Source organism: Bombina bombina, chromosome 11 (assembly GCF_027579735.1).
Source record: "Bombina bombina isolate aBomBom1 chromosome 11, aBomBom1.pri, whole genome shotgun sequence".
Lineage (NCBI taxonomy): Eukaryota > Metazoa > Chordata > Amphibia > Anura > Bombinatoridae > Bombina > Bombina bombina.
This window is the reverse complement of record NC_069509.1, coordinates 52,645,823-52,672,333: the sequence shown is the minus strand read 5'-3', so window position 1 is coordinate 52,672,333 and position 26,511 is coordinate 52,645,823. Positions and strand designations below refer to the sequence as shown.

Here is a 26,511-nt window from a genome sequence, read left to right as displayed (position 1 = left end):
AACCCTTGTACTTAGTGTAATCCTGACCCAAACCCTAGTACTTAGTGTAATCCTGACCCAAACCCTAGTACTTAGTGTAATCCTGACCCTAACCCTAGCACTTAGTGTAATCCTGACCCTATCCCTAACCCTAGTACTTAGTGTAATCCTGACCCTAACCCTAGCACTTAATGTAATCCTGACCCTATCCCTAACCCTTGTACTTAGTGTAATCCTGACCCTAACCCTAGTACTTAGTGTAATCCTGACCCAAACCCTAGTACTTAGTGTAATCCTGACCCTAACCCTAGCATTTAGTGTAATCCTGACCCTATCCCTAACCCTAGAACTGAATGTAATCTTGACCCTATCCCTAACCATAGTACTTAGTGTAATCAGGACCCTATCCCTAACAATAGTATTTAGTGTAATCCTGACCCTATCCCTAACCCTAGCACTTAATGTAAACTTGACCCTATCCCTAACCCTAGTACTTAGTGTAATCCTGGCCCTAACCCTAGCACTTAGTGTAATCCTGACCCTATCCCTTATCCTAGCACATAGTGTAATCCTGACCCTATCCCTAACCCTAGTACTTAGTGTAATCCTGACCCTATCCCTAACCCTAGTACTTAGTGTAATCCTGACCCTATACCTAACCCTAGCACTTAGTGTAATCCTGACCCTATCCCTAACCCTAGTACTTAGTGTAATCCTGACTCTATCCCTAACCCTATTACTTTGTGTAATCCTGACTTTATGCCTAACCCTAGTACTTAGTGTAATCCTGAACCTATCTTTAACCCTAGTACTTAATGTAATCCTGACCCTATCCCTAACCCTAGTACTTAGTTTAATCCAGACCCTAACCCTAGTACTTAGTGTAATCCTTACCCTATCCATAGTATTTATTGTAACCCTGTTTATTTTGACAGTTAACTAAATGACAGTAGCAGTGGCGGCTCGTGGGTTATAGAAATGGGGGTTCACAATACTTGAACTGGGGTTACATACCACACAGAGAGCTCTCTCTCTCTCTTTCTCTCTCTTTCTCTCTCTCACTCTCTCTCTCCCTCCTATCTCTCTCTTTCTCTCTCTCTCTCTCTGTTTCTCTCTCTCTCTCTCTTTCTCTCTTTCTCTCTCCAATATCGTTATAATTATTTAGGCTAGGATAACATTTTTGTGGTACATCATAAATGTACACAACAGATACCCTACCTTGCAATGCAATTTAAAGGGATACTAAACCCAATTTTTTTCTTTTGTGATTCAAATACAGCATGAGATTTTAAGCACCTTTCTAATTTACTCCTATTATCAATTTTTCTTTGTTCTCATGCTATCTTGATTTGAAAAAGCAGTACTGTAAGCTTTAGAGCCAGCCCATTTTTTGTTCAGCACCTGGGTAGCACTTGCTGATTTGTGGAAAAATGTAGCAAACCAATCAGCAAGGTCTACCAAGGTGCTGAACTAAAAACGGGCCGGCTCCTAACCTTTTGTTACTGCTTTTTCAAATCAAGATAACATGAGAACAAATAAAAATTGATAATAGGAGTAAATTAGAAAGTTGCTTAAAATTGCATGCTCTATCTGAATCATGAAAGAGAAAATGTGGGGTTAGTATCCCTTTAAGTGATATGTTTTGTTGTGTGACAGGCAACACAACATTGTCAGTTACACAAAAGCTTTTTAATTATCAGTTTAATTTTACAATAGCAGGATTTACCTATTAGCATAGGTGTTTTAGGGGTTTGGAAGAACCTTGCCCTATCCAGTAACCTTGTATTAACCTGCAGATCTAACAAGGAGGAGACTGCTATTGGGGATAAATACTGAAATAATTAAAGGGACACTGAACTCAAATTTTTTTCTTTCGTGATTCAGATAGAGTATGAAATTTTAAGCAACTTTCTAATTTACTCCTATTATCAAATTTTCTTTATTCTCTTGGTATCTTTATTTGAAATGCAAGAATGTAAGTTTAGATGCCGGCCCATTTTTGGTGAATAACCTGGGTTGTCTTTGCTGATTGGTGGATAAATTCATCCACCAATAAAAAAAATGCTGTCCAGAGTCCTGAATCAAAAAAAAAAAAAGCTTAGATGCCTTCTTTTTCAAATAAAGATAGAAAGAGAACAAAGAAAAATTAATAATAGGAGTATATTAGAAAGTTGCTTAAAATTGCTGCTCTATCTGAATCACAAAAGAAAAAAATTGGATTCAGTGTCCCTTTAAAGCTATATGTTAAGTAAAATAATTGGTACTTGATGAACTATTTTATTGCACACTGTTTGCCCATATAATTATATTGAAACCTGGAAATCACTTAATGCCTTAGGCAGCTGTTGAGCAAAATAAAACATGCGTTTTCGAAAACAGAGCATTGCCATTATCTTGCAATTAGTGCAACTATGGTAACCACACGCAAGTGCTCTCAGTATTTCATGTTTTACTTATACTTAGCCATTTTATGTATACATAGTATATGTGAGCAATTAAGTTATTGAGCCCCATAGCATGCTAAAAATCCCCATGAATAAAGGCTGTTTCTTATGCTCCTTCCGCCCACTTACTTCCAGCTCTGATCGCCATTCTCCTGCCTGGACTGGAAGTTCCACCTCTGGATGTGCACACTGCCTGCCCTCTCCTCTCACTTGCTGCCTTCGACTCTGTTGTGCACTGACCAGGCTCCTCCTCCCTCACTGTGACATCACGTGGCTCTCACTCGCACAGCAAAATCTGTGCGGTTAGGAAGGTTAGGAGCTGGGTTAGGGGCGGCGCTACAAGCACTAAGAAATAAGTGCTCTTGGCTTGAAGCTTATATTTCAATCTATCGCACGTGTGGTGCGCTAGATAGAAGTAAAAACTGCAATTTTTTTATTTTTGCTAAATTTGACGGGAACATTTTGGGTTCAATAAATATAATTTTTCCAATAGGGGTGCTATTGGAAAAATTATATTTATTTAGCCAAAAAATGTTTTCTTTTTGTGGTTTTTCGTCTCAGGACTCTGATGGGGTTCACGGGCGCCTGTGCACATATAGAGGAGCCTCCACTATATTATGTCAAATATTGCATATAGAAAGATGCTACTGTCACAGTAGCATCTTTCTATATGCAATATTTGACATAATATAGAAAATTAAATAAAGCATAGAGACATATTGCATCTATCTATTTATCTACCTATATCCGTCTATCAGTTTAAATATTTTAACAAAAGCATCTTAATGCGGCTGAAACTTTTTAGCCTGTCCTATATTTTAATGGATAGTATCGTGAGTGCTATTAGCACACTCATTGCACTTGTAAAACAAGTGGTGAATTAAAGGAACAAATCTACTTGAACATTGTTATTGTTTAAAAAGATAGATGATCCCTTTATTACCCATTCCCCAGTTTTGCAAAACCAACACTGTTATATTAATACACTTTTTACCTCTGTGATTACCTTGTATCTAAGCCTCTGCAGTCTGCCCCCTTATTTCAGTTCTTTTGACAGACTTGCATTTTAGCCAATCAGTGCTGACTTATAAATAACTCTATGGGAGTTAGCACAATGTTATCTTTGTGGCACACATGAAGTAGCACTGTCTAGCTGTGAAAAACTGTCAAAATGGGCTGAGATAAGAGGCGGTCTTCAAGGGCTTAGAAATTAGCATATGAGCCTACTTATGTTTAGCTTTCAACTAAGAATACCAAGAGAACAAAGCACATTTGATGATAAAAAACATTGGAAAGTTGTTTAACCCTTTGAGTGCTAAGCACTTTCCCACCTGGGTGCTAAGATTTTTTTAAAACTTTTTTTTGTATTTTTTTCAGACCCAAGACTTACACTGCTGGTTAGGCAATTACCTTTCCAATGGTGGGTCTTGTGGGGTCTGTAGCTGCTTAGAAGCCTGAGATACAGGCTTCTAAGCAGCATGCCCCCTGCTCCTATACTTAACATTGTTAAGCATAAAGTTGTGCGGTGACGTCATCACGTTATTGCTCGTGACGTCACCACGCAAAACGGGAAGCCCCGGCGATGCCTGTTACTCTACAGGCACGATCGCCGGGGTAGGAGCAGGTGGGAGCCCCCAGATCTCCCTCAAGGTGGGAGAGTGCTAGCGACGGCTCTGAGCCGTCTTTAGCACCAGAGTGAGAAACTCTGTGACGGCTCAGAGCCGTCATTAGCACTCAAAGGGTTACAATTACATGCCCTATCTGAATCATAAAAGTTTATTTTTGACTAGACTGTCGCTTCAAGTGTTGTACTTGGACATAATCCAAAAAACAGCTGTACGATGTAAAGCAGTCTATGACCTGAAGTAAATCATTATTGTTAAAAATACAGCAGAAGACTACATGAAGAACTCCCTTGCTTGTGCAACATTGGCTTGGTGAATTCTCGGACTAGCATGCCCTCAGGTTAGAGGTCAAGCAATATCCGACATGAATTTTACTGTGCGCCGCTATAGAAGTTAATTATGCGAAGGATTTAGCGCACCTTTCTTATTTACTTCTATCAAATTGCCATTATTTTGGTATCCTTTGTTGAAGGAGCAGCAGTGCACCAATGTGAGCTAGCTGACACACCAAGTGAGCCAGTGACAAGAGGCATATATGTGCAGCCACCAATCAGCAGCTCCCAGTAGTGCAGGGCTGCTCCTAAAACTACTTAGGTATGCTTCTCAACTAAGGCTACCAAAAAAATAAAGCAAATTAGATAATAGAGGTAAATTGAAAAGTTGTTTAACATTGTATTCTCTGTCTGAATAATTACATTTTTATTGTGTGTGTGTGTGGGGGGGGGGGGTCATGTCCCTTTAAAGGTACAATTTAGTTTGTTGTTTTTCTTTATAGAAAATTACATGTACAGATATACTATAAAAATATATTCAATTATATGAATTACTAGAGTTAAAGCACGTGTACACAGGTCAAAATGTTCCCCTCCAAGATCCTTTGCCTAGCCTTTATCCCCCCCTCCACTGTAAGATCCCCTGTACCTCCTTCTCCCTCCTTCCACCTCCCTGCCACTCTCAGCATATATTCTGTCTGTAGTGTAGCAGTCCCACCTGTTCCCGCCCCTCCTCCAGCGCTGGGCCGCCCACCCACCTTCCTCCCAACCCTCCCACGCCAACAACGGTCAGCACGACCGCTGCCCGATGCATAGAGGGACACAGAGTGTCGCTCTTTGCTTCGGTACCTCTGCAAGACTATTTCTGCACTGCCCCACTCATGGGGCATGCAGAAAAAGTGCAATTTCATTACTTTTAGAGAAATCGTAGCAGAGGTCCTTAAGGGTTTAACAACCAGCGCCATCCTCGCGCTTTTCTCGCACAGTCTCTACTGTGCATCAGCGCTGGTTGTTAAGGAGTTAAGGCCAGGTAGGTTTGTCTCGCGCAGTCTCTACTGCGCATGACTACGTAGGACAACCATACTTCTTGGCCTTTTATTATATAGGATTTGAATCCAGTCTCAGTTTTGTAAGTAAAATGGATACCGTTTTTAGAGCTCAGAATCGCATGCATTTCTGCACATTCACCACTAGAGAGCGATCATTGCCTTTTAAGAGTGAGTTCAGACCCGTTCATACCTATTTGTAGAACTGTAAAAAACTGCCACAGAGGGCTTGCAATCTATTACTGCAGTACAGGGAAATGAGATAAAGTGACTCTAGGGATGCAAATCAATTTAGTAAAAACAGGGAATGATCCCTGCTGATTAATTCAATTCTTGGCATGGGTTATTTTAAAAAAGCTTCACAATAAATATCAATTAAGCCTTCATTATTTTGATTGGCTCTTCCTTACAGTATTAGCAGGGCCACTGACTGAATTCTGACACCAACATACGGTGATTTTTCTTTTTTTTTACTTCTTAAAAAAAAGCAGATCTATTACAGATGAAGAGAGCGTAATATATCACACTGGCTATTTTCTATAAGACACAATGGTCTAGATTACAAGTGGAGCACTAGTTTAACGTGCGCCCATAAAGTGGCAAATTTTACCCGTTTACAAATGGCTGGTTAATACTTGCGGGAGCACTTTGCGCAATTAACCAGAGATCAGACCTCTGGTTAATTAAAAATATGTGCCCCAATTGCCTCCAAAATAAAGTGTACTGTTCCTGTTATTTTTTTAAAAAAAAAATATTTGTGGAAAAATAAAAATGCACAAAGCAGTTAAAAGGGGTTAAAGTGAGGGTATGTGGTGTGTTAGAAACAAACACGGCACTGAAAAGTGCCTTTACATTGAAGTCTATGGGGGGACTGTGTTTTTACTATAATATATATATATATATATATATATATATATATATATATATATATATATATATATATATATATATATATATATATATATATATACAGTTTGTGTATATATATATATATATATATATATATATATATATATATGTATATATATATATACATATAAACACATAAATAGATATGTATTATGTATATATTCATATACATATATATATTATTATTATTATTATTCTTTATTTATAAAACGCCAACAGATTCCGCAGCGCTGTCCATGGATAAAAAAGATAAAAGGACAGTACAATATGAGACACCAGACAAAATTTAACAAATACAGGAGGAATTTGGAGCCCTGTTCCCATGGGAACTTACAATCTAGATGGGTAGGAGGGTGAGAAACAGGAGGTGGGGACTGCAAAGGTGGGAATGATGTTAGTGTGGAGTTAGATGAGGGCAACTATTAGGCAAAAGGAATTCATTAGTTACTGATTTGGTGATAGGCTTCCCTGAACAAGAAGGTCTTTAGGGAGCGTTTAAAGGAGAAGAGGTTGGGGGAAAGTCTGACAGATCGAGGAAGTGCGTTCCAGAGGGTTGGTGCAGCACGAGAGAAGTCCTGTAGTCTAGCATGGGAGGAGGTGATGGTAGAAGATGCAAGGAGTAGATCATTGTTGGATCTTAGGGAACGGGCTGGAGTATATTTGTTGATGAGCGAGGACAGGTGGGGGGCTGCATTGGTAAGGACTTTGTAGGTCAGAGTGAGAATTTTGAATTTAATTCTGCTGTGAATGGGGAGCCAGTACAGAGCGTCGGGAGAGGTGGATTAGCCTAACAGAGGCATTTAGGATTGATTGAAGGGGGAGAGGCAGGAGAGAGGAAGGCAAGTTAGTAGGTTATTACAGTAGTCAAGTCAGGAAATTATTAGGGAATGGATTAGCTGTTTAGTAGTTTCAGCACTCAGAAAAAGGACGAATTTTGGAGATATTGCGTAGGTGGTTGCGACAGGATGAAGAGAGCAATTGGATGTGGGGTATGTAGGACAGATTGGAGTCAAGTGTAACTCCTAGGCAGCGGACATGGGGTGATGTGGGGATAGTGGTGTCGCCAACAGTGATATTAAAGTTAGAAACTGGAGTAGAATTAGATGGGGAGATTAGAAGAAGCTCAGTCTTGGACATGTTGATTTTTAGGTGGTAAGAGGCCATCCAGGAAGAAATGCCAGATAAGCAGTCGCTGATTTGGGAAAGGACAAAAGGAGAGAGTGCAGGGGTGGATAGGTAGATCTGAGTATCATCAGCATAGAGGTGATAGCTAAAGCCATAGCTACTGATAAGTTTACCCAGTGAGGAAGTATAGATAGAGAAGAGTAGAGGGCCTAGAACAGAGCCTTAAGGTACTCTAACACAGTGATTTTTAACCTTGTTTTTGCCGTGGCACACTTTTTTACATTAAAAAATCCTGTGGCACACCACCATCCCAAAATTTAAAAAAAATCACACATTGTAGCCTAATACAGCATATATATATATATATACACATGCACACAAACACACACATACTGTATGTATTGTGCTGTTATGCCATGCCTCCTACAAACTACCCCTGCACTGGGAGTAAAAAACAAGCAAAGTTTAAAAAATATGTCACACTGTTGTCAGTCTGCCGTGGCACACCTGAGGATCTCTCACGGCACACTAGTGTGCCACGGCACACTGGTTGAAAAACACTGCTCTAACAGACAGAGGCAATGAAGAGGAGTCATCAGCAAATGAGACAGAAAAGGACCTATTAGAGAGATAAGAGTGGATCCAGGAGAGGGCAATGTCACAGAGCCCAAGGGAGCTGAGAGTCGGTAGGAGGAGGGGATGGTCAACAGTGTCAAAGGCAGCAGACAGGTCGAGTAAGAGAAGTATAGAGTAGTGGCCATTGTTTTAAGCGTTAGTAACCTTGGTGAGGGCAGTCTCAGTTGAGTGTTGGGGACGGAAGCCAGATTGCAAGAGGTCAAGCAATGAGTTGGAGGACAGGAAGTGGGTTAGGTGATCAAAAACTAGTTTTTCAAGGACTTTTGAAGCTAGCGGAAGCAGTGATATGGGGCGGTAGTATGTAGGAGAATTGGGGTAGAGGGAGGGTTTTTTGAGGATGGGGGTGACCTTTGCATGTTTGAAGGAAGATGGAAATGAACCAGTAGTAAGGGATCAGTTGACTATGTGAGTAAGAGCTGGAGTGAGGGTAGAAGACAGGGAAGGTATTAGATGTGAAGGGATAGGGTCAAGTTGGCAAGGGTCAAGACATTAGGATCTCACTTAATTCTCAGTGGTTGGGGGGAAGGTACTGAGAGTGGTGGAGGCGGTGACCAGGGGCGGAGATGGAAGGTTGCAGTCTTGTGGTGGGATGTTACTTCGGATGGTAAGTGTTTTGTTGAATAAGTAGTCTGTCAAGTCTTGAGCACTAAAGGCAGATGAAGGGAATGGTTCAGGTGGATAGAGGAGAGTGTTAAAAATGGAGAAGAGACGTTTAGGGTTGAGGAGTGAGAAGATAGAAGAGAATTAGTTTTGCTTGGCTAAGTGAAGGGCAGAGGAGTAAGAATAAAGAATGAATTTATTGTGTAGGAAATTGGGTTCAGAGCGGGATTTCCTCCAGGCACGTTCAGCAGCACAAGAGCATTTTTGTAGATAGCATGTTTGCTGAGAGTGTCAGGGCTGGAGCTGGCGACGTGGGGTTTTGCGTATTTGCAGAGGAGTAAGGGTGTCAAGTGCAGAGGAGAGAGTATTGTTATAGTGGTTTATAGCAAGGTCAGGGCAGGATATTGTGGAAGTGTGGGGGAGGCATTTTTGAATAAGGTTGGAAAGTTAGAGAGGATCCACAGTGTGCAGATTTCTACAGTGGCAGGAGGGGGAGAAATTGGTTTAGCATGTACATTGAGATTATAGGTGAGCAGATGGTGGTCTGAGATGGGAAATGGATGACAGGTGACATCAGAAAGGGAGCAGAGGTAGAAGAATACCAGATCGATAGAGTGTCCGTCACGGTGAGTAGGGGATAGGGTGGATTGTGAGAGACCAAAGGAGTTAGTGAGTGAGAGAAGTTTAGAGGCACCAGGGGCAGGTGGGTTGTCAATGGGGATGTTGAAGTCCCCTAGGATTAGAGCAGGTGTTTTTGTAGAGAGTAAGTGAGAAAGCCAGGCAGCAAAGTTGTCAAGGAATTGGGAGGTTGGTCCAAAGGGGGGATAGATAACTGCCACCCTGAGGGAGAGGGGGGAGAACAGGCGGATGCAGTGGACTTCAAAGGAGGAGAAGGAGAGAGATAGATGAGGATGTAGGTGTTGATAAGAGCAGGAGGGGGGTAGTAAGATTCCAACACCGCCACCATGTCTCTCACCTGGCCTAGGTGTGTGGCTAAAATGGAGACCACCGTGCGTGAGAGCAGCAATGGAATATACAGTATGTTTTTCATTTGCTGCCCTACAATGGACGACTAACCCCCTGCGCTGCGCTAGGTTCTTTGACATGTCTCATGACATGAGAACGAGGCTCCCATTGAAGCCTATGGAAGCGCGCTCTTGTGACTGCAAGGCTTCCAGGCAATGTGAACGCAAGGTTGCATTCGCACTGTGCTTAACTTGTAATACCACCACACATTTGCGTGCACTGGTATTACTGAGCAGAGCGCAAATATTGCGCTTGCGAAAGCGCAATTTTGCGCTCCGCTCGTAATCTAGGCCAATGTAATTGAAATTATTTACAAACATTAACAAATTATTTTGTGTTTTGATTGATCAATACAAAATAACCTACAAATATTTAGATTTAATAATGAACAAAAATAAGTTTAAAATATATTAGTTTTAACATTGGAGGTTGGTGAGTCATACAAAAGAATCACTTTATAGGATTTGTAGTGGGTAGGTGGAGATTGATTTCAGTTGCGGGGATATAAACAAACAAGCTGAATGATTCCTCTGATATGTAAAACACCGTCCTGGGGCTAATTGTTATCTTTTTATGGTAAAATACTGGGTAGACTGGATCAGACTACTGGTTCTTAACTGACTGAATCATAATCTATGTTGCCAAGTGTGGGGGGAATTGGGCAGTGAGTAGTGAGCAGAATGTGACCTGATCACGTGTGTTTATGTCTAAGTGCTCCTTTTGTAAAAAATAAATATGTTAAATCAAAGTAAACATAAAAAGAAACAGATTGTGTAAAAAAAAAAAAAAAAAAAGCAAACAACTTGCTTGTTTTCTTGCAAAATACCAGAATTTCTCAATGTCGCCCCTGCCCTCAGTATTATAAGTATTAATCTTAAAGGGACAGTCAACACCAAAACTGTTATTGTTCAAAACAATAGATAATGCCTTTACTACCCATTTCCCAGCTTTGCACAACCAACACTGTTATATTAATACACTTTATAGCATTTAAACCTCTAAATTTCTGCCTGTTTCTAAGCCACTACAGACAGCCTCTTATCACATTCTTTTTTATTAGCTTTTCACAACAGTAGACTGCTAGTTCATGTGGGCCATATAGATAACATTGTGCTCATGCCCGTGGGTTGTGGATGACACTGCACTAATTGGCTAAAATGCAATTCAATACAAATAGCCATGTTTTCAGGGGGCTGGCAAAACAATCTTAGATACAAGTTAGTCACAGAAGTAAAAAGTGTATTAATATAACAGTGTTGGTTATGCAACACTGGGGAATGGGTAATAAAGGGATTATCTATATTTTTAAACATAAACAATTTTGGAGTTGACTGTCCCTTTTAAAAGTTTCATTCTGCCAGTTCTGAGTATGAGCAAATCTGACTCTCTGTGTCTATTCTATAGTAAACCAACTCTGGAAGTTTTATGACATCATGCTAGATAAGCGTCCTTTAGAGACCACAGCCTCCTTGTAGATCTTTGACAGGAAGTAATGGACACTGCACAAATGTAGTTTAAAAAATTTAATAAAATGTAAAATCCATTTAAATAGACGAATAATACATATTGTAATGATTTCTGTTTTTTTTATTGCAATCAAACAGACTATTTAACATCCCATTAAAGGGATATTAAACAGTATGAGATTATAATATAAAATGTTTAATTATATGTAATTAAAATTTTGCAATTTACTTTCATTATTTATTTTGTCCTATTTTCATGTAATTTAACTGTTGGTTTTCTAAATCCCACTAAGCTTCTAGAAAGTAATGGGTGCCGCCATGTTTTAACTTAAGTTTCAACTTCTCTATCTTTCCTGCTAAGGATAATTAGGGATAGATGTAAAACAAGCAATAAGGTAAGTATAAAGCTACAGGTGAACCAGATTTGTCATGGCTGCACATGTCTAACTGATATAATTGTAAAAATACATCTATATATTGATCTAAGGCTAATCCTTTGCCTTGAATACATCATTATGTCTAACATGTATTTACTGTTAAAGATCCCTTTAATTTAGGGTAAGCTCAGTATATAGTGCTGATGAGCACATTCCTTATTATCAGGACAGGCTCAGGATTCTATTTACTATAGGGTTAACTCCTCTCAACGTATTATCTGGATAGGTATAACTAGGTACATTTCCTGGCTTCATGTTGAAAGGATAGGCTCGGACAGTGTAGAATATAAAGAGGTGTTATCAGGACAGGCTCACAATACTATGCAATACTGTGTAAACTACCTTATTATCAAATTAAGTTTCACTAGTTCTATGTAGTTAAAGGGCCATGATACCCAAATGTTGAAGTACTTGAAAGTGATGCAGCATAGCTGTAAAAAGCTGACTAGAAAATATCTCCTGAACATCTCTATGTAAAAAAGAAAGATATTTTACCTCAAAAATTAATCAGTAGCCACATCCCATTGTAAAGGACTTCTAAGCAGCAAATCAGTATGTCTGTTCTGGGACAGCTAAGGGAGTGAGCCTTGTGCAAACTCATCGTATTTCCCTATTCAGTTTAAGGAAGTTTACTATGAAATCTCATGAGAGTTAAGTGAAATCTCATGAGATCACAGTAAAAGAGTTCATGATTCACTGATTGGCTGCTGTTCATTTCTTCATTTTTTTTACCTGCAGCTGGCAGAAGCTGAGTATAACTTTTTACACAGCACTTACTCTGCTGAGCTGAGGAAATTGTGAGGTAAAATATCTTCCTTTTTTACATAGAGATGCTCAGGTGATATTTTCCTGACAGCTTTTTACAGTTATACTGCATCAGTTTCAAGTGATTTAGCATATGAGTATTATGGCCCTTTAAATGCATTGATTTATTTTATAAGGACTGGCTGGGGCACTGCAGAATTTAAGGATTTATTATCAGGACAGGTTATGACAGTGCTGGGATTCTTTCTAATGTATAGCAACAGCTACCGTGATCGTATACAGTAGAAGACAGCCTCTTTTCATATAGTGGTTTCTTAACTGGAGATTGTCAGGACTGGTTTAGCTATTCTGGGTTCATATCTAAAATCTTGTGATTACTAAGCTTTGATATCAGGATTTGCTCAGGCTAGGGATGCACAAATGTGCTGAAAGTGTAATTCGTTTGTTAGAACAAATAGTCCAGTGGACATTCGTTTTGGACAATTGAATGTTGATAAGAATGAAATTCCATTCAAATTCGATAATCGAATGTTATCTTCGGTTTTCAAATATTTTCATTGTTTCAAATGTTCATAATTAGATTCAATATCCAGATTCAAATTTGCGAATTTAACATTGGATTTAACAAATACTATTCAGAAGTTCAATAGTTTGTGGTAGGGAATTTAGTAAATTGATTAGAGATACAAATATAACAATTTAAATGTTTTTGTTTCGAATATTGCATCATTTGAATATCACGTTTAAAGAGAGCATTAGAAATACTATTACAAATATATTGATTAGAATTTTTCTAATTTAAATATTGCATAATTCAAATCGAATAATTATATAAATGTCTAATCGAATATTACATTTATAGAAAGCATTAGAAATACCATTACATTAAACAAATGTTAGAATGTGGTACAAACATTCGAAATTCGAAACAAACGAACAAATGAGTTAAAATTTGTTTCATTTTTCAATGTTGCAAAACATTCGCCCATCCCTAGCTCAGACACTCATGTGTTGCTAACTAATTGGGGTGACCTCCTAACAGTACATTGACAACAGTACATTGACATGTAGTGTGACTTCCTGGCTGCACATTATCAGGGCAGGTTCAGCTAATATAGGGTTTATTGCTGGTAAGTTCCTGACTGCAAAATATCTGGACAAGCTCAACCAGTGCTGATTTTCTATCTAATACAGGGTTACCCCTTGGATGCACAAACTGGTTGATTTCTCTCTAACAGCGAGTAGCTGCCCAATAACTTGACTTTATATTTAATACTGTCCCTAGCTGTATACTAAGTTCTATCTATTGCAGGGTGGCACCTGACTGGAGATTATATCAGCACTGTGATTACCTGTGTATAGGGTCCCAGTACAGACTCTATATGTATATCCCTGTCCTCACAGAAATAATATTTATAAGAATTCAGAGATAGATGTCTGAGCCTGCCCCAGATAATCTTCTTATACATGAGTCAATCTTCAGCTGTCTGAGCAGCATGAGAGGGGCAAATCCTATATTTATATATCTACACTGCACACATCTAGTCTATCATGGGGCACTCTCATGTGAGAGGCATTTTCCTTTATCTAGCCCCTAGCTATGCAGTCTCTTTTTCCCCTTGTGCTGTCTCCTCCCTCTCTCCTTTTGCCAGCCTCCTCATACTCCCCTCCTCCTCCCTCCCTGCTCTGCCCAGCATAGGAATAGCAGCCAGAAAGAGAGCTGTGGGAGAGAGAGAGGCTGCAGAGAGGCCCCTCATGGCTAGGGAGGCAGAGGCAGAAGCCCATCACCCTCTCTGTGTCCCATTGCAAGGAGATTGGGGGGCAACTGGCCACACAGCACCACACTACTGCAATTACAAAGGGATCCCAGCCACAGAAAGGACTGCATCCTGTCCCCAGCACCCCAAAAAGGAGGAGGGAGCACCTACAGATTTCATCCTTTGTGCTTTTCTGCATTGAATTGTATTATTATTATTTATTTCCACACCAGGAATGTTGGATCATTTTCCCCAGGAAAGATGAAGTGCCCCAATCATGGATGGGATATATCATGCTGTCTTTTGGGATTTACAATACTGAGTGAGTTGATCTTAAATAATTACAGACGGAAGGAGGAGGGGAGATGATCAGCTGTGGGCTTCACATGGTCCCCAGATATTCCTAATCTTATATATAAGGGGTGGATAAAAATATATTTAGCTAAACCAAAAGCTTGACAGGATTTTAAGAGCAGGGGGATATGCCAGTTTGTAGAGGGATAATATACCCTAAAGATTCCTGAAGTAAGATTGTAGGAGCCCAGGATTTTTCCCCATTCCTAAATATATATTTATTTGCATTACCTTAGTATGGACAGCGTGCAGCAAGCGGCACACGCTTTGTTTTATAATACTAGAGAGGCTGCTTTGCATGGATGTACTAGTGTGTGCTGCCTCAGGCAGACTGGAAGCTGTCAAAACCCTTCTATTTGACTACATCTGAAGGTTAGGCTGTAGGAGGGGGTGTTGGAAAAGAGGGGGAGGGTGGGGGGTTAGGAAAAATAAAAGTCCCAGGCAAACTCCATATTGTCAATATGGCTTCCCCTGTGAACCAGCAGCTGCTACATCATACTGAGGTGAGGTGTGATGGAAGTGGGGACTGCAGTAGCGTGACTGTTAGAATTAACAAGCAACATCACCAAGGGCCGTCTAGACGGGTTAAATACAGTATATCATCCAGCTGCAGCTCAGGGGAGTCTGGGGTTAAGAAAACTGGAGGATCTGGTGGGGTTCGTAAGCAGAAGAAGATCCCTCAGCTTTTTGAGAGATCAACCTCCAATTGGTGGAACCCAAAGTTTGATTCTAATAATCTAGAGGAGGCCTGTGTAGAGAGGTGCTTCCCCCAGACCCAACGTAGGTTCCGTTACGCTCTAGTGTATCTTTCTGTGTCTGGACTGCTTTGGAGTATCTATTTTGGGGTACATATGAAATCCAAGCTTGTGGACTACCTGGCCCCCACTCTGTGCTTCCTCATAGTGTGCCTAGGCTTCTTTTTTTTCACCTTCACCAAGTCCTACGCCCGGCATTGTACCGCTGTCTCTCTGCTTGTTACGCTGCTTGTCTTTGCAATAACTTTGGCCTCCCAATTCCAAGTGCTAACGCCAGGAATGGGGAGTGAGGAATTATTGAACTTCACCTCTCTTCCAACACCTCAGTTTTCCGCTTGTCTCTCCCAGGTGGGCAGTTTCTCCATATGTGTGGAAGTTCTTCTCCTCCTATACACGGTCATGCACTTGCCCCTGTACCTCAGTGCCTGCTTTGGGGTTGTATATTCCATTCTTTTTGAGACCTTTGGTTACAATTTTAGGGATGTGAGATGCTTTACTCCCATTGTTGGAAGGTCAGCACACTTGGAGTTGTTAAGCAAAGCATTGCTGCACGTTTGTATCCATGCCATAGGCGTTCATCTTTTTATTATGTCAGAGGTTCGATCTCGTAGCACCTTCCTAAAGGTTGGCCAGTCCATTATGCATGGCAAAGACCTCGAAGTGGAGAAAGCTCTCAAAGAGCGAATGATCCACTCTGTCATGCCAAGGATTATCGCTGATGACCTAATGAAGCAGGGTGATGACGAAAGTGAGAACTCAGTTAGACGCCATGCAGCCTCAAGCCCTAAGAGCCGCAAGAAGAAATCCTCCATCCAAAAGACTCCCATTGTTTTCAGGCCTTTTAAAATGCAGAGAATTGAGCAAGTGAGCATCCTCTTTGCTGACATTGTGGGTTTTACCAAGATGAGTGCCAACAAATCTGCCCATGCCTTGGTGGGCCTACTTAATGATTTGTTTGGCCGATTTGACCGGCTTTGCGAGGAGACATGTTGTGAGAAAATTAGTACTCTGGGTGATTGCTACTACTGTGTAGCAGGATGTCCTGAGCCCAGGGCTGACCATGCCTACTGTTGCATTGAAATGGGTCTTGGCATGATAGAGGCCATTGAGCAGTTCTGCCAAGAAAAAAAGGAGATGGTCAACATGCGTGTTGGTGTTCATACTGGTACTGTTCTATGTGGAATCCTTGGCATGAGGAGGTTCAAATTCGATGTGTGGTCAAATGATGTCAATTTAGCCAACCTAATGGAGCAGCTAGGGGTTGCTGGGAAAGTCCACATTTCTGAGAAAACTGCAAAGTACTTGGATGATCGCTACATAATGGAGGACAGTCTGGTTGTTGAACGCGTAGGGCAGATAGTAGCTGCTGACCAGCTGAAAGGTAAGAACATTTGGAATATTTTGTGATGTTGACTCTATGTAAATTGGTTTGCAAAAAAAAAAAAAAACTGTTTTAGATTCTAAGGTTCTACAGTAATGTTATAAATCTGTTTAAATTAAAATATATATATATAGATAGATAGATATAAAAATATTTTTGTACGAATGTTCATGTTATGCAGCAGCATGTTACTGTTTTCTTAAAGATCAGAAGTTTATAAATCCTTAGCAATGCCCCAATAACATTTGATTTTGGGAATTCATTTTGCATACATAGATAAATTGACAGTGTATATATGTATATATATTCTGCTGCTTACTGCCTATGTTATTGTATACAAAAAACCCTAGAAACATTCTGAATGTGTACTGAGCCTGTCCTAAAAATTCTTATGTCACCTTTCACTGGAGAAAACCCTGTGTTGTCTGAGCCTGTCCTGATAATCTGCATTTAGAATATCATCCTACACTAAATATCAGCCCATTCTGAACATGTACTGAGAATTTGCAGTCATCGGGTCACATTACATTTTATACAAATCATGCAACACTTGAACCTGTCCTGATAAAGACAAAATTGTACTATATTAAAAAAAGAAAAAAAATGAATGTTTGTTACACTAATAATTTAAAGTCCAGAGCTTTCTGAGCCTGTCCTGATAACTTCCTCTTAAGAGAGCATTCTATTTAAAGTTGCGTTAAAGTCTTTAATACTAATATAACTGTTTGAGTAGCAAATTAACATTATACTAGTTGAGTGCAGTTTGCTTTTTTGAGTAGCACCAATACCAATTTATTTCAGCAAACTTTGTTATAGTAAAAGCTATCACGTGTGATATTGTGCATGTGCATTGATAACTTGCGCCTGCACCGATACATGGCAAAGCGGCAGTGTGACTGCAAGTTCTCTGAGCAGGTGCATGAGCTTCTGAATGTCACGTGCATAATAAAAAGCTTTTATTACTGAAGCTGTGACAGCATTTTTGCTAATTCATATGTAGTGCAGAAAACACTTTAAAGTTTTGACTAGAACGTTCCTTTAGGAATTCTCACTGCATTAGAAAACCAGCACTGTTTGAACCTATTTATGTATGAAGCACTTTAGTGGCTGGATATTTTTTTTTTTTCCCAAACATACTTTTTCATGATAGCTTTAGGGTTTGCTTTTTAATTTATTGCCAACATAAAACAAAGACAGCTACTGTATTTCAAATTAGCTTTGTAAAAACCGGAACTTAATCATATTTCACTTGGTCTGAGATAGGAATTTACGTTTTTATTTATTTTTCAATTAATTTTTTTTTAAGAACATAAAGGCTCTAGTAAAGGGGAAATTCAGCTATGAATATACATTTTATCACTTATTTTATTGTTTGTTTTTTAAAGTCACGATTAAAGGGACATGAAAACTAAAATTGTGATTCGGACAGAGCATGCCATTTTAAGTAACTTTCCCATTTATTTCTATGATCTGATTTCCTTTCTTCTCTTGGTATCATTTTGCTGAAAAGCATACCTAGGTAGACTCAGGAGAAGCAATGCATTACAGAGAACTAGCTGCTGATTGGTGGTTGCACATATATGCCTCATGTCTGGCTGATCTGGTGTGCTCAGCTAGCTCCCAATAGTGCCTCATTGCTCCTTCAACAAAAGATACCAAGAGAATGAAGCAAATGTGATAATATATATAAATTGAAAAGTTGTATAAAAGAAAATTGTGGGCTCCATGTCCCGTTAAACTTTTGTTGTTTAGATAGTGAAGGCAATTTTAAGATACTTTTCAATAAACTTCTGTTGTACATTGTTCTCTTTGTATTGTTTGTTGAAAAGCATACCTATGTTGGCTCAGAAGCATTAATGCACTACTGGGAGCTAGCTGCTGATTTGTGGCTTCACACATACACCTCTTGCTATTGGCTCAGTAGGTGTGTTCATCCAACATCCAGAAGTTCATTGCTGTTTTGGAGCTGACTCTAACTATGTGCTTAAGCCTGTTTCAGGGGCTAAAACAGATATCCTCAAACGTGGCCCTCCAGAGGTTTTGGAACAACATTTCCCATGATGCTCAGCCAGCTGATATACTGGCTGAGCATCATGGGAAATGTAGATCCAAAGAAAAACTCTGGAGGGCCAAGTTTGAGAATGTCTGGGCTAAACACACAGAGCAGTAATGGTTTACCTTGGCACCCCTGATGTTTGGAACTACTTTTCCCATGATGCTAAGCTAGACGACAGAGAGCCTAAGAATCATAGGCAATGTAGTTCCTAAACATCTGGGATTCCAAGGTTGGCAGTCACTGATATAATGCAGTTTTAGAAATATTATACTGTATTTTTGCACTTTGATATCCCATTAAAGTCTGGTTGTATATTTCAGAAACTTCTCCAGATGTTTACACTGATGAATATTTATTTTTAATCCAATCATTAGATAGTTTGCTACACCTAACTCATACAATCAATGTAATAATTTGTATGAAATATTTCTCTGGATTTCTGTGTCAATATTCTTTTTGTCTAACAGTGACATAAGCAAACTATATTATTATTTAAAATTATATATTTTATTTATTTGTAACACTTAAAGGGACACTCAAGTCTAAATTAATCTTTCATGACTCAGATAGAGCAGCAATTTTTAACAACTTTCCAATTTACTTCCATTAACAAAATGTGCACAGTCTTTTTATATTTAGACTTTTTGAGTCACCAGTTCCTACTGAGCATGTGCAAGATTTCACAGAATAAACGTGTATGCCATTAGTGATTGGCTGATGGCTGTCACATGATACAGGAGGAGTGGAAATAGACAAAACTTTGAAGTTTGTCAGAAAAAAACTACTCATTTTGAACTTCAGACTAAGGGGCCAAATTATCAAGCTCCGAATGCCCCTGTTTCTGCGCAAGCCTTCAGACTCGCCGGAAACAGCAGTTATGAGCAGCGGTCTAAAGACCGCTGCTCATAACTGGTCCGCGTGCTCTGAGGCTGCGGACATCAATCTGCACGATCCTATACGATTGGGCTGATTGACATCCCCTGCAGGGGGCGGCATTGCACAAGCAGTTCACCAGAACTGCTTGTGCAATGATAAATGCCGACAGCGAATGTGCGGCGGACATGATACGGTACATTGTATCATGTCCGCTCGCACTTTCATAAATCGGCCCCTAAGTGCTATTGCATTGTCTTTTTATCATGCATTTGTTGTTTATTCTGGTCCTTTAAAGGGACAGTCTAGTCCAAAATAAACTTTCATGATTCAGACAGGGCATGTAATTTTAAACAACTTTCCAATTTACTTTTATCACCAATTTTGCTTTGTTTTCTTGGTATTCTTAGTTGAAAGCTAAACGTAGGAGGTTCATATGCTAATTTCTTAGACCTTCAAGGCGGCCTCTTATCTGAATGCATTTTGACAGTTTTTCACCACTAGAGGGTGTTCATATGTGTCATATAGATAACATTGAGCTCATGCACGTGGAGTTACCTAGGAGTCAGCACTGATTGGCTAAAATGCAAGTCTGTCAAAAGAACTGAAATAAGAGGGCAGTCTGCAGAGGCTTAGATACAAGGCAATCACAGAGATAAAAAGTGTATTAATACAACAGTGTTGTTTGTGCAAAACTGGGTAATGGGTAATAAAGGGATTATCTATCTTTTTAAACAATAAAAATTCTGGTGTAGACTGTCCTTTTAAGTTGGATTTATGTCTGTTAGTGTTTTGTTTTTTTATTACCCAAATAAGCTTTTTTTTTTTTTGCATTTAAATACTGAGACTACGCCTCTGGGAATAAGGCTTACTATGGGCTAGTTTCCAAGATTGTCACAAATTGTCTATTGATGGGGAAAACTATTGATTTATTTTAGTGTGGTGTATAGACTAATCCAGGGGCACTTTTTTCTGTGGAGGGCCGGTCACAAATGGTGAAATTGCCTGGGGGCCAAATTATGTTATTGTACTTACGATTATGTTAAATATATTGCCTCAAAATAAAATAAAATTATAATAGCATTTTTAGTTAAAATTTGCATAGGAAGTTTGTCATTATTAAAGAGACAGTGTACTACAAAATAGTTTTTCCCTTAAAGGGACATTGTACCCTATATTTTTCTTTGCATAAATGTTTTGTAGATGATCCATTTATATAGCCCACCTGGGAGTGTTTTTGTAACAATGTATAGTTTTGCTTATTTTTTATATAACATTGTGCTGATTTTCAGACTCCTAACCAAGTCCCACCGTGTCAATGTATACACGCGTTTACAGACCCCCATCTGGCTCCTGTTTATGGTATCTGTCTTTTAATATGAGGGGGAGGGGGGAGTTTCTGCTCTTTTTGTTTACCCAGCCCCTTTCAGTGGGTGTCCCAGCCTAACCTCATCAACAGTGCTAAACTGGAAGCTTCTAAGTAAATTTTAAATGGGTTTACACTGGATTTTTTACATCAGTATCTGTGCATATTCTTCTTTATAGTAGTGTCTATTACATGCAGTTATATGAAACTTGGTGTATACTGTCCCTTTATTGTGTTTCCAATGACTTGTTATACCAGCTACAGAGTATAAAATGTATGATAAATTATTTGTGTTTATTTTTCTATATTAAATATTTGGTTTGGTTTTGGTTTCTGAAACTATAAGCCAATTAATTGGGTTGTGCTTGCAGGGAAATCAGATCTCCTTATTGTATCACTTTCTGTACACACACATGCTTATTTATATTATCTCTGTCTGCATATCAAAGCCCAAAACTCAAGAGAGAACACTTGAAAATTAACATTTTATTACTTCCCCCCACTGGAATCTTAATTTCTTCTGCTGGCTATATTTATACATATGGCCTATACTTAAGTATAAATAGATTGGGATACCACAGGCAAAGCCAGCTATTTCAAATGCTTAAATAAAGGTAAATTAGCTGTTGTTGGGTTTGGTGGGTGTGTCTGCGCTTTTCGTGGGCTGTCTGCAGAGGCTTAGATACAAGGTAATCACAGAGCCAGAGGTAAAAAGTGTATTAATATAACTGTGTTGGTTATGCAAAACTAGGGAATGGGTAATAAAGGGATTATCTATCTTTTTAAACAATAAAAATTCTGGAGTAGATTGTCCCTTTAACCAATGACTTGTCATACAATGGAAAATGGGTGCACTTATTCCGAATTGCGCTTTCTATTGAAGGCATAGGGCACTATATAGAGAGTGCTAGTGCTTAAAGGATCAGTAAATACAGGAGATTTGCATAATTAACATATGCATGGTAACAAGACAATGCAATAGCACTTAGGGGGCGATTTATCAAGCTGAGGCGGACAGGGGCGCACATACGCGCCCCTGTCTGCTGCAGCTCGCCTCTGGCAGGCTGAATTCCCCTGGTGGAATTCAGCATTGCACACAAGCGCTATTTTGCGCTCTCATGCAATCCCGCCTCCTGCCGCGTAATCCAATCACGCGCGGGCAGGAGCTGTTAATCTCCCCAGTCGAACTAGACCGCAGAGATTTAATTTTGCTGAAAGATTAGGAAAGCAGCGGTCTGATGACCGCTGCTTGTTAAATTTGGCGTGCAGGTTCTCTTGTGAGAACCTGCAGCCGTAGAGGGTCAAAAAGCTTGTGAAGCCTTTGATAAATTGACCCCTTAGCCTGAACTTCAATTGAGTAGTAGATTTTTCTTCTGAAAAATTTAAAAGTTATGTATATTTCCACTTCCCCTGATCACGTGATAGCCATCAGCCAATCATAAATGCAATATACGTATTTTCTGTGAATTCTTGCACATGCTCAGTAGGAGCCGGTGACTTAAAAAGTGTAAATATAAAAAGACGGTGCACATTTTTTTAATGAAAATAAATTGGAAAGTTATTTAAAATTGCTGCTCTATCTGAATCATGATAGTTTAATGTTGACTTGAGTGTCCCTTTAAGGGGACTTTCAACACAAACTAATTATGTGTGCCACCATTTGGGAATCTAGGATACATTAGAGGCATCTGAAAGAGAGTTCACACATGTGTGCAAACACGTCAGCAATTGAAAGCAGTGAAAATTAGATTTCAAAATGGAAGCCCCCATGACTAGAGGGATACAGGAAATAACTTCAATATGCGTATAAACCTAATTAGTGTTTAATTGTACCTTTTTAAAATGTTTTGTTAAATATTTTAATTAACAATTTTTAATTGTGCCAAAATAATGCACCACACGTAAACAGTATTGCTGTTTTGAACCAACATTTAAGGGATACGAACATTTTAATCCCCATTATTTAAGTGGCTATACTATGAAATGAATATATACTGATTGATAAACATCATTTTAAGGGATATAGTACCTATACATGTTTTTCTAATGCGTATACCAATTTTTATTAAATAACAATTTTTATTAAATAAATCAAATATTTGTTCTAAGGAATTTGAAGTTATATTTGTGATTATATTCTGGTGCAAACCACTAATTTATTGTATAACATTGAATGTTTTTTATTAATTTATTGCTGATTTATTAATGTTTGTAGGAATTTCTGAGTTTGGTTTGAGACTATCTTCTGGTGTATACTCCCTATTTGCTTGTTAAAAAAAACCGTATAGGCTTCAAAATGCTGCAAATCTGACAGCTGGTTTAGGGAATTTGTAGCATTTTGAAAAATACCTGTTACGCAATGTGCTTTTTTGGCCTCTCTAGGGAGTGTGGGAAAAAAGCACAAATTTTACAAGAAAAAGCAAGAGATGTTTAAATTCCATTTAGGGCTGCATTTCCTATTATGTTTGACACCAGGTCGTGCCGCTCCTTATGACATAACAACATGCATTATATTGATGTAATCCATGGTGTTAGCAAGGGTTAAATTGTTGCTGCAGTAAATTAACCACTTGATTACCTTGTGATCTCAGCACAATACTGTACATGTTTGTGTATAATTTGTGTGTGCATATTATATGTGTGTATTTATAAAATTGTTTATAAATGATAATCTCATAAGAAGGCCCTAAAAATTCTGGCTGCTTGAATGTTTTTGATTCCAGCTGTGCAGGGTGGTTACGGGGTGAGAGGTTTAGTTACAGAGCAGAGCTCAGCACTGGGTGTTTATAGGGTGAACAAGCAGAGAGAGTGTCAGTGTTGATAAGTTAAATTCATGTCTTTCTCTCCTGGGATAGTCATTTTCCTCTTTCCATTTCTTGGTGTTTTTTCCCCTGTCATTTGGACACTATCCAGAATGCTATTTTTTTTACTTCCACTTGTAATGTGAATACACACTGACTGGGATGTTGTAGAGACTATGGGTGGGTGCAGCAAGATTCCCTGCGGCTTCAGTTTCATGAAAGGTTCTAAACATGTTTTTGAAGTGGGGGAGATCTGCCTGTGCTGTGCATGTTTACTCATATATAAGGGTGGTACGTGCACTACTTAGTCATGTTGTTCACGGAGCCACTAGCTGTGTTTGAGTGCACTTGTTGTGGGTTTATAAGTGTGTGTGTCTGTATCACTGTGTTAATCTCTACATGTTGTTTTTTTTATTCTGATATACTCTCACAGGTATAAATATGCTAATGTACACACACACAGTATACAAACACAATGTATACACACACTCTATACGCTATACAAGTACACTTTACACACACACACAGTATACAAACACAATGTATACACACACTCTATACACTATACAAATACACTGTACACACACACACAACTGTATATAAACACTATGTATATACACACTCTATACACTATACAAATACACTGTACACACACACTGTATACAAACACAATGTATACACATACTCTATACACTATACAAGTACACTTTACACACACACACAGTATACAAACACAATGTATACACACACTCTATACACTATACAAATACACTGTACACACACACACACAGACACACTGTATACAAACACAATGTATACACACACTCTATACACTATACAAATACACTGTACACACACAACTGTATATACACACTATGTATACACACACTCTATACACTATACAAATACACTGTACACACACACTGTATACAAACACAATGTATACACACACTCTATACACTATACAAATACACTGTACACATACACACACACACAGTATACAAACACAATGTATACACACACTCTATACACTGTACACACACTGTATACAAACACAATGTATACACACACTCTATACACTATACAAATACACTGTATACACACACACACAACTGTATATAAACACTATGTATACACACTCTATACACTACACAAATACACTGTACACACACACTGTATACAAACACAATGTATACACACACTATACACTATACAAATACACTGTGCACACATACCACACTGTATACAAACGCATTGTATACACACACTCTATACACTATACAAGTACACTTTACACACACTGTATACAAACACAATGTATACACACACTCTATACACTATACAAGTACACTGTACACACACACACACACACACACACTGTATACAAACACAATGTATACACACACTCTATACACTATACAAGTACACTGTACACACACACACTGTATACAAACACAATGTATACACACACTCTATACACTATACACACACACACTGTATACAAACACAATGTATACACACACTCTATACACTATACCACACACACACTGTATACAAACACAATGTATACACACACACTGTATACAAACACAATGTATACACACACTCTATACACTATACACACACACACACTGTATACAAACACAATGTATACACACACTCTATACACTATACAAATACACTGTACACACACACACAACTGTATATAAACACTATGTATACACACACTCTATACACTATACAAATACACTGTACACACACTCTATACACTATACAAATACACTGTACACACACACACACACACTGTATACAAACACAATGTATACACACACTCTATACACTATACACAGACTATACAAACTCACTTCACACACACACACACACACACACACACACACACACTATGTATAGAAAAAACACATTATATACATACACTGTACAAATATATTTACGCACACTATGTTCACAGACCCACACACTATACAAACGCATTATATGAACGCACTATACACAAATATACATTTGTACACTGTACGCACATTATACACTCACACACTATATGTATAAAAGCAATGATTAATAGCCACACTCTCTGGCATAAAGGGATATCAGACTATTTGTCATACATATGCATAGTATGTATCAGCGATGTAGCCAGTAGTGTATTTAGCTCAGTACTGTGAAATTAACTGTTCCCTGACCCTCCCCTACTTCCAACAATTTTAGCTCATAATTTGACTGGTATATTTCTCACAGGGATATGCAGGGGAGTTGTGCACCCACAAGACAACCAGGGAAGATTGATTTATAAATAATTATTCATAATAATATCCAGATAAATGAATCCTTGGCAAGCATTTAGTGGGAGGGCATAATGCTATAGAACTGCTCCTCAAAATGTGCTGCCCTATAGTTGGCATGTGCAAAACTATCCCACTTCACTGTGCTTTATTGTTTTTGTTAAAGGGATAGAAATGTGCATGTGTGCATTTTACATTTAAATAGAAGCAGTTTTGCAATATACTTGCATTAGCAAAAGATGCTTCTAGTAAAATACTGTTTTTCAGGGGCATATGTACATATGCTGTGTGGGCAGTGCACCAGTATTCAGACACTACACCTTCTCAGTGAGTCAGAAGTGGCTTATATTACACAAATTCCGTATTCACAGGCCCAATACACACCTCAGCCTGCTCTTTGAGAACTGGTGCATGGGCCCTCCCAGCATATGTGCGTATGCCACTGACCAACAGTAACAACTTTTACTAGAATGGAAGTATATTGCAAAAATGCTTTTTTTTAAAACTGAAACACTCTGAAGTATATCTTATCTCCTTT

General features: G+C 38.8%; 1 protein-coding gene across 1 annotated transcript in view; it reads left to right on the top strand.

Annotated features, from left to right (window-relative positions):
- The first annotated feature begins 14,018 nt into the window (after positions 1-14,018).
- Positions 14,019-26,511, top strand: part of ADCY9 (adenylate cyclase 9) — a 171,047-nt gene continuing 158,554 nt past the window's right edge. Inside the window, exon 1 of the mRNA XM_053695274.1 lies at positions 14,019-16,577. Coding sequence (XP_053551249.1) covers positions 14,903-16,577 — 1,675 coding nt within the window. The 5' untranslated portion in view covers positions 14,019-14,902. The remainder of the gene's footprint in view (positions 16,578-26,511) is intronic.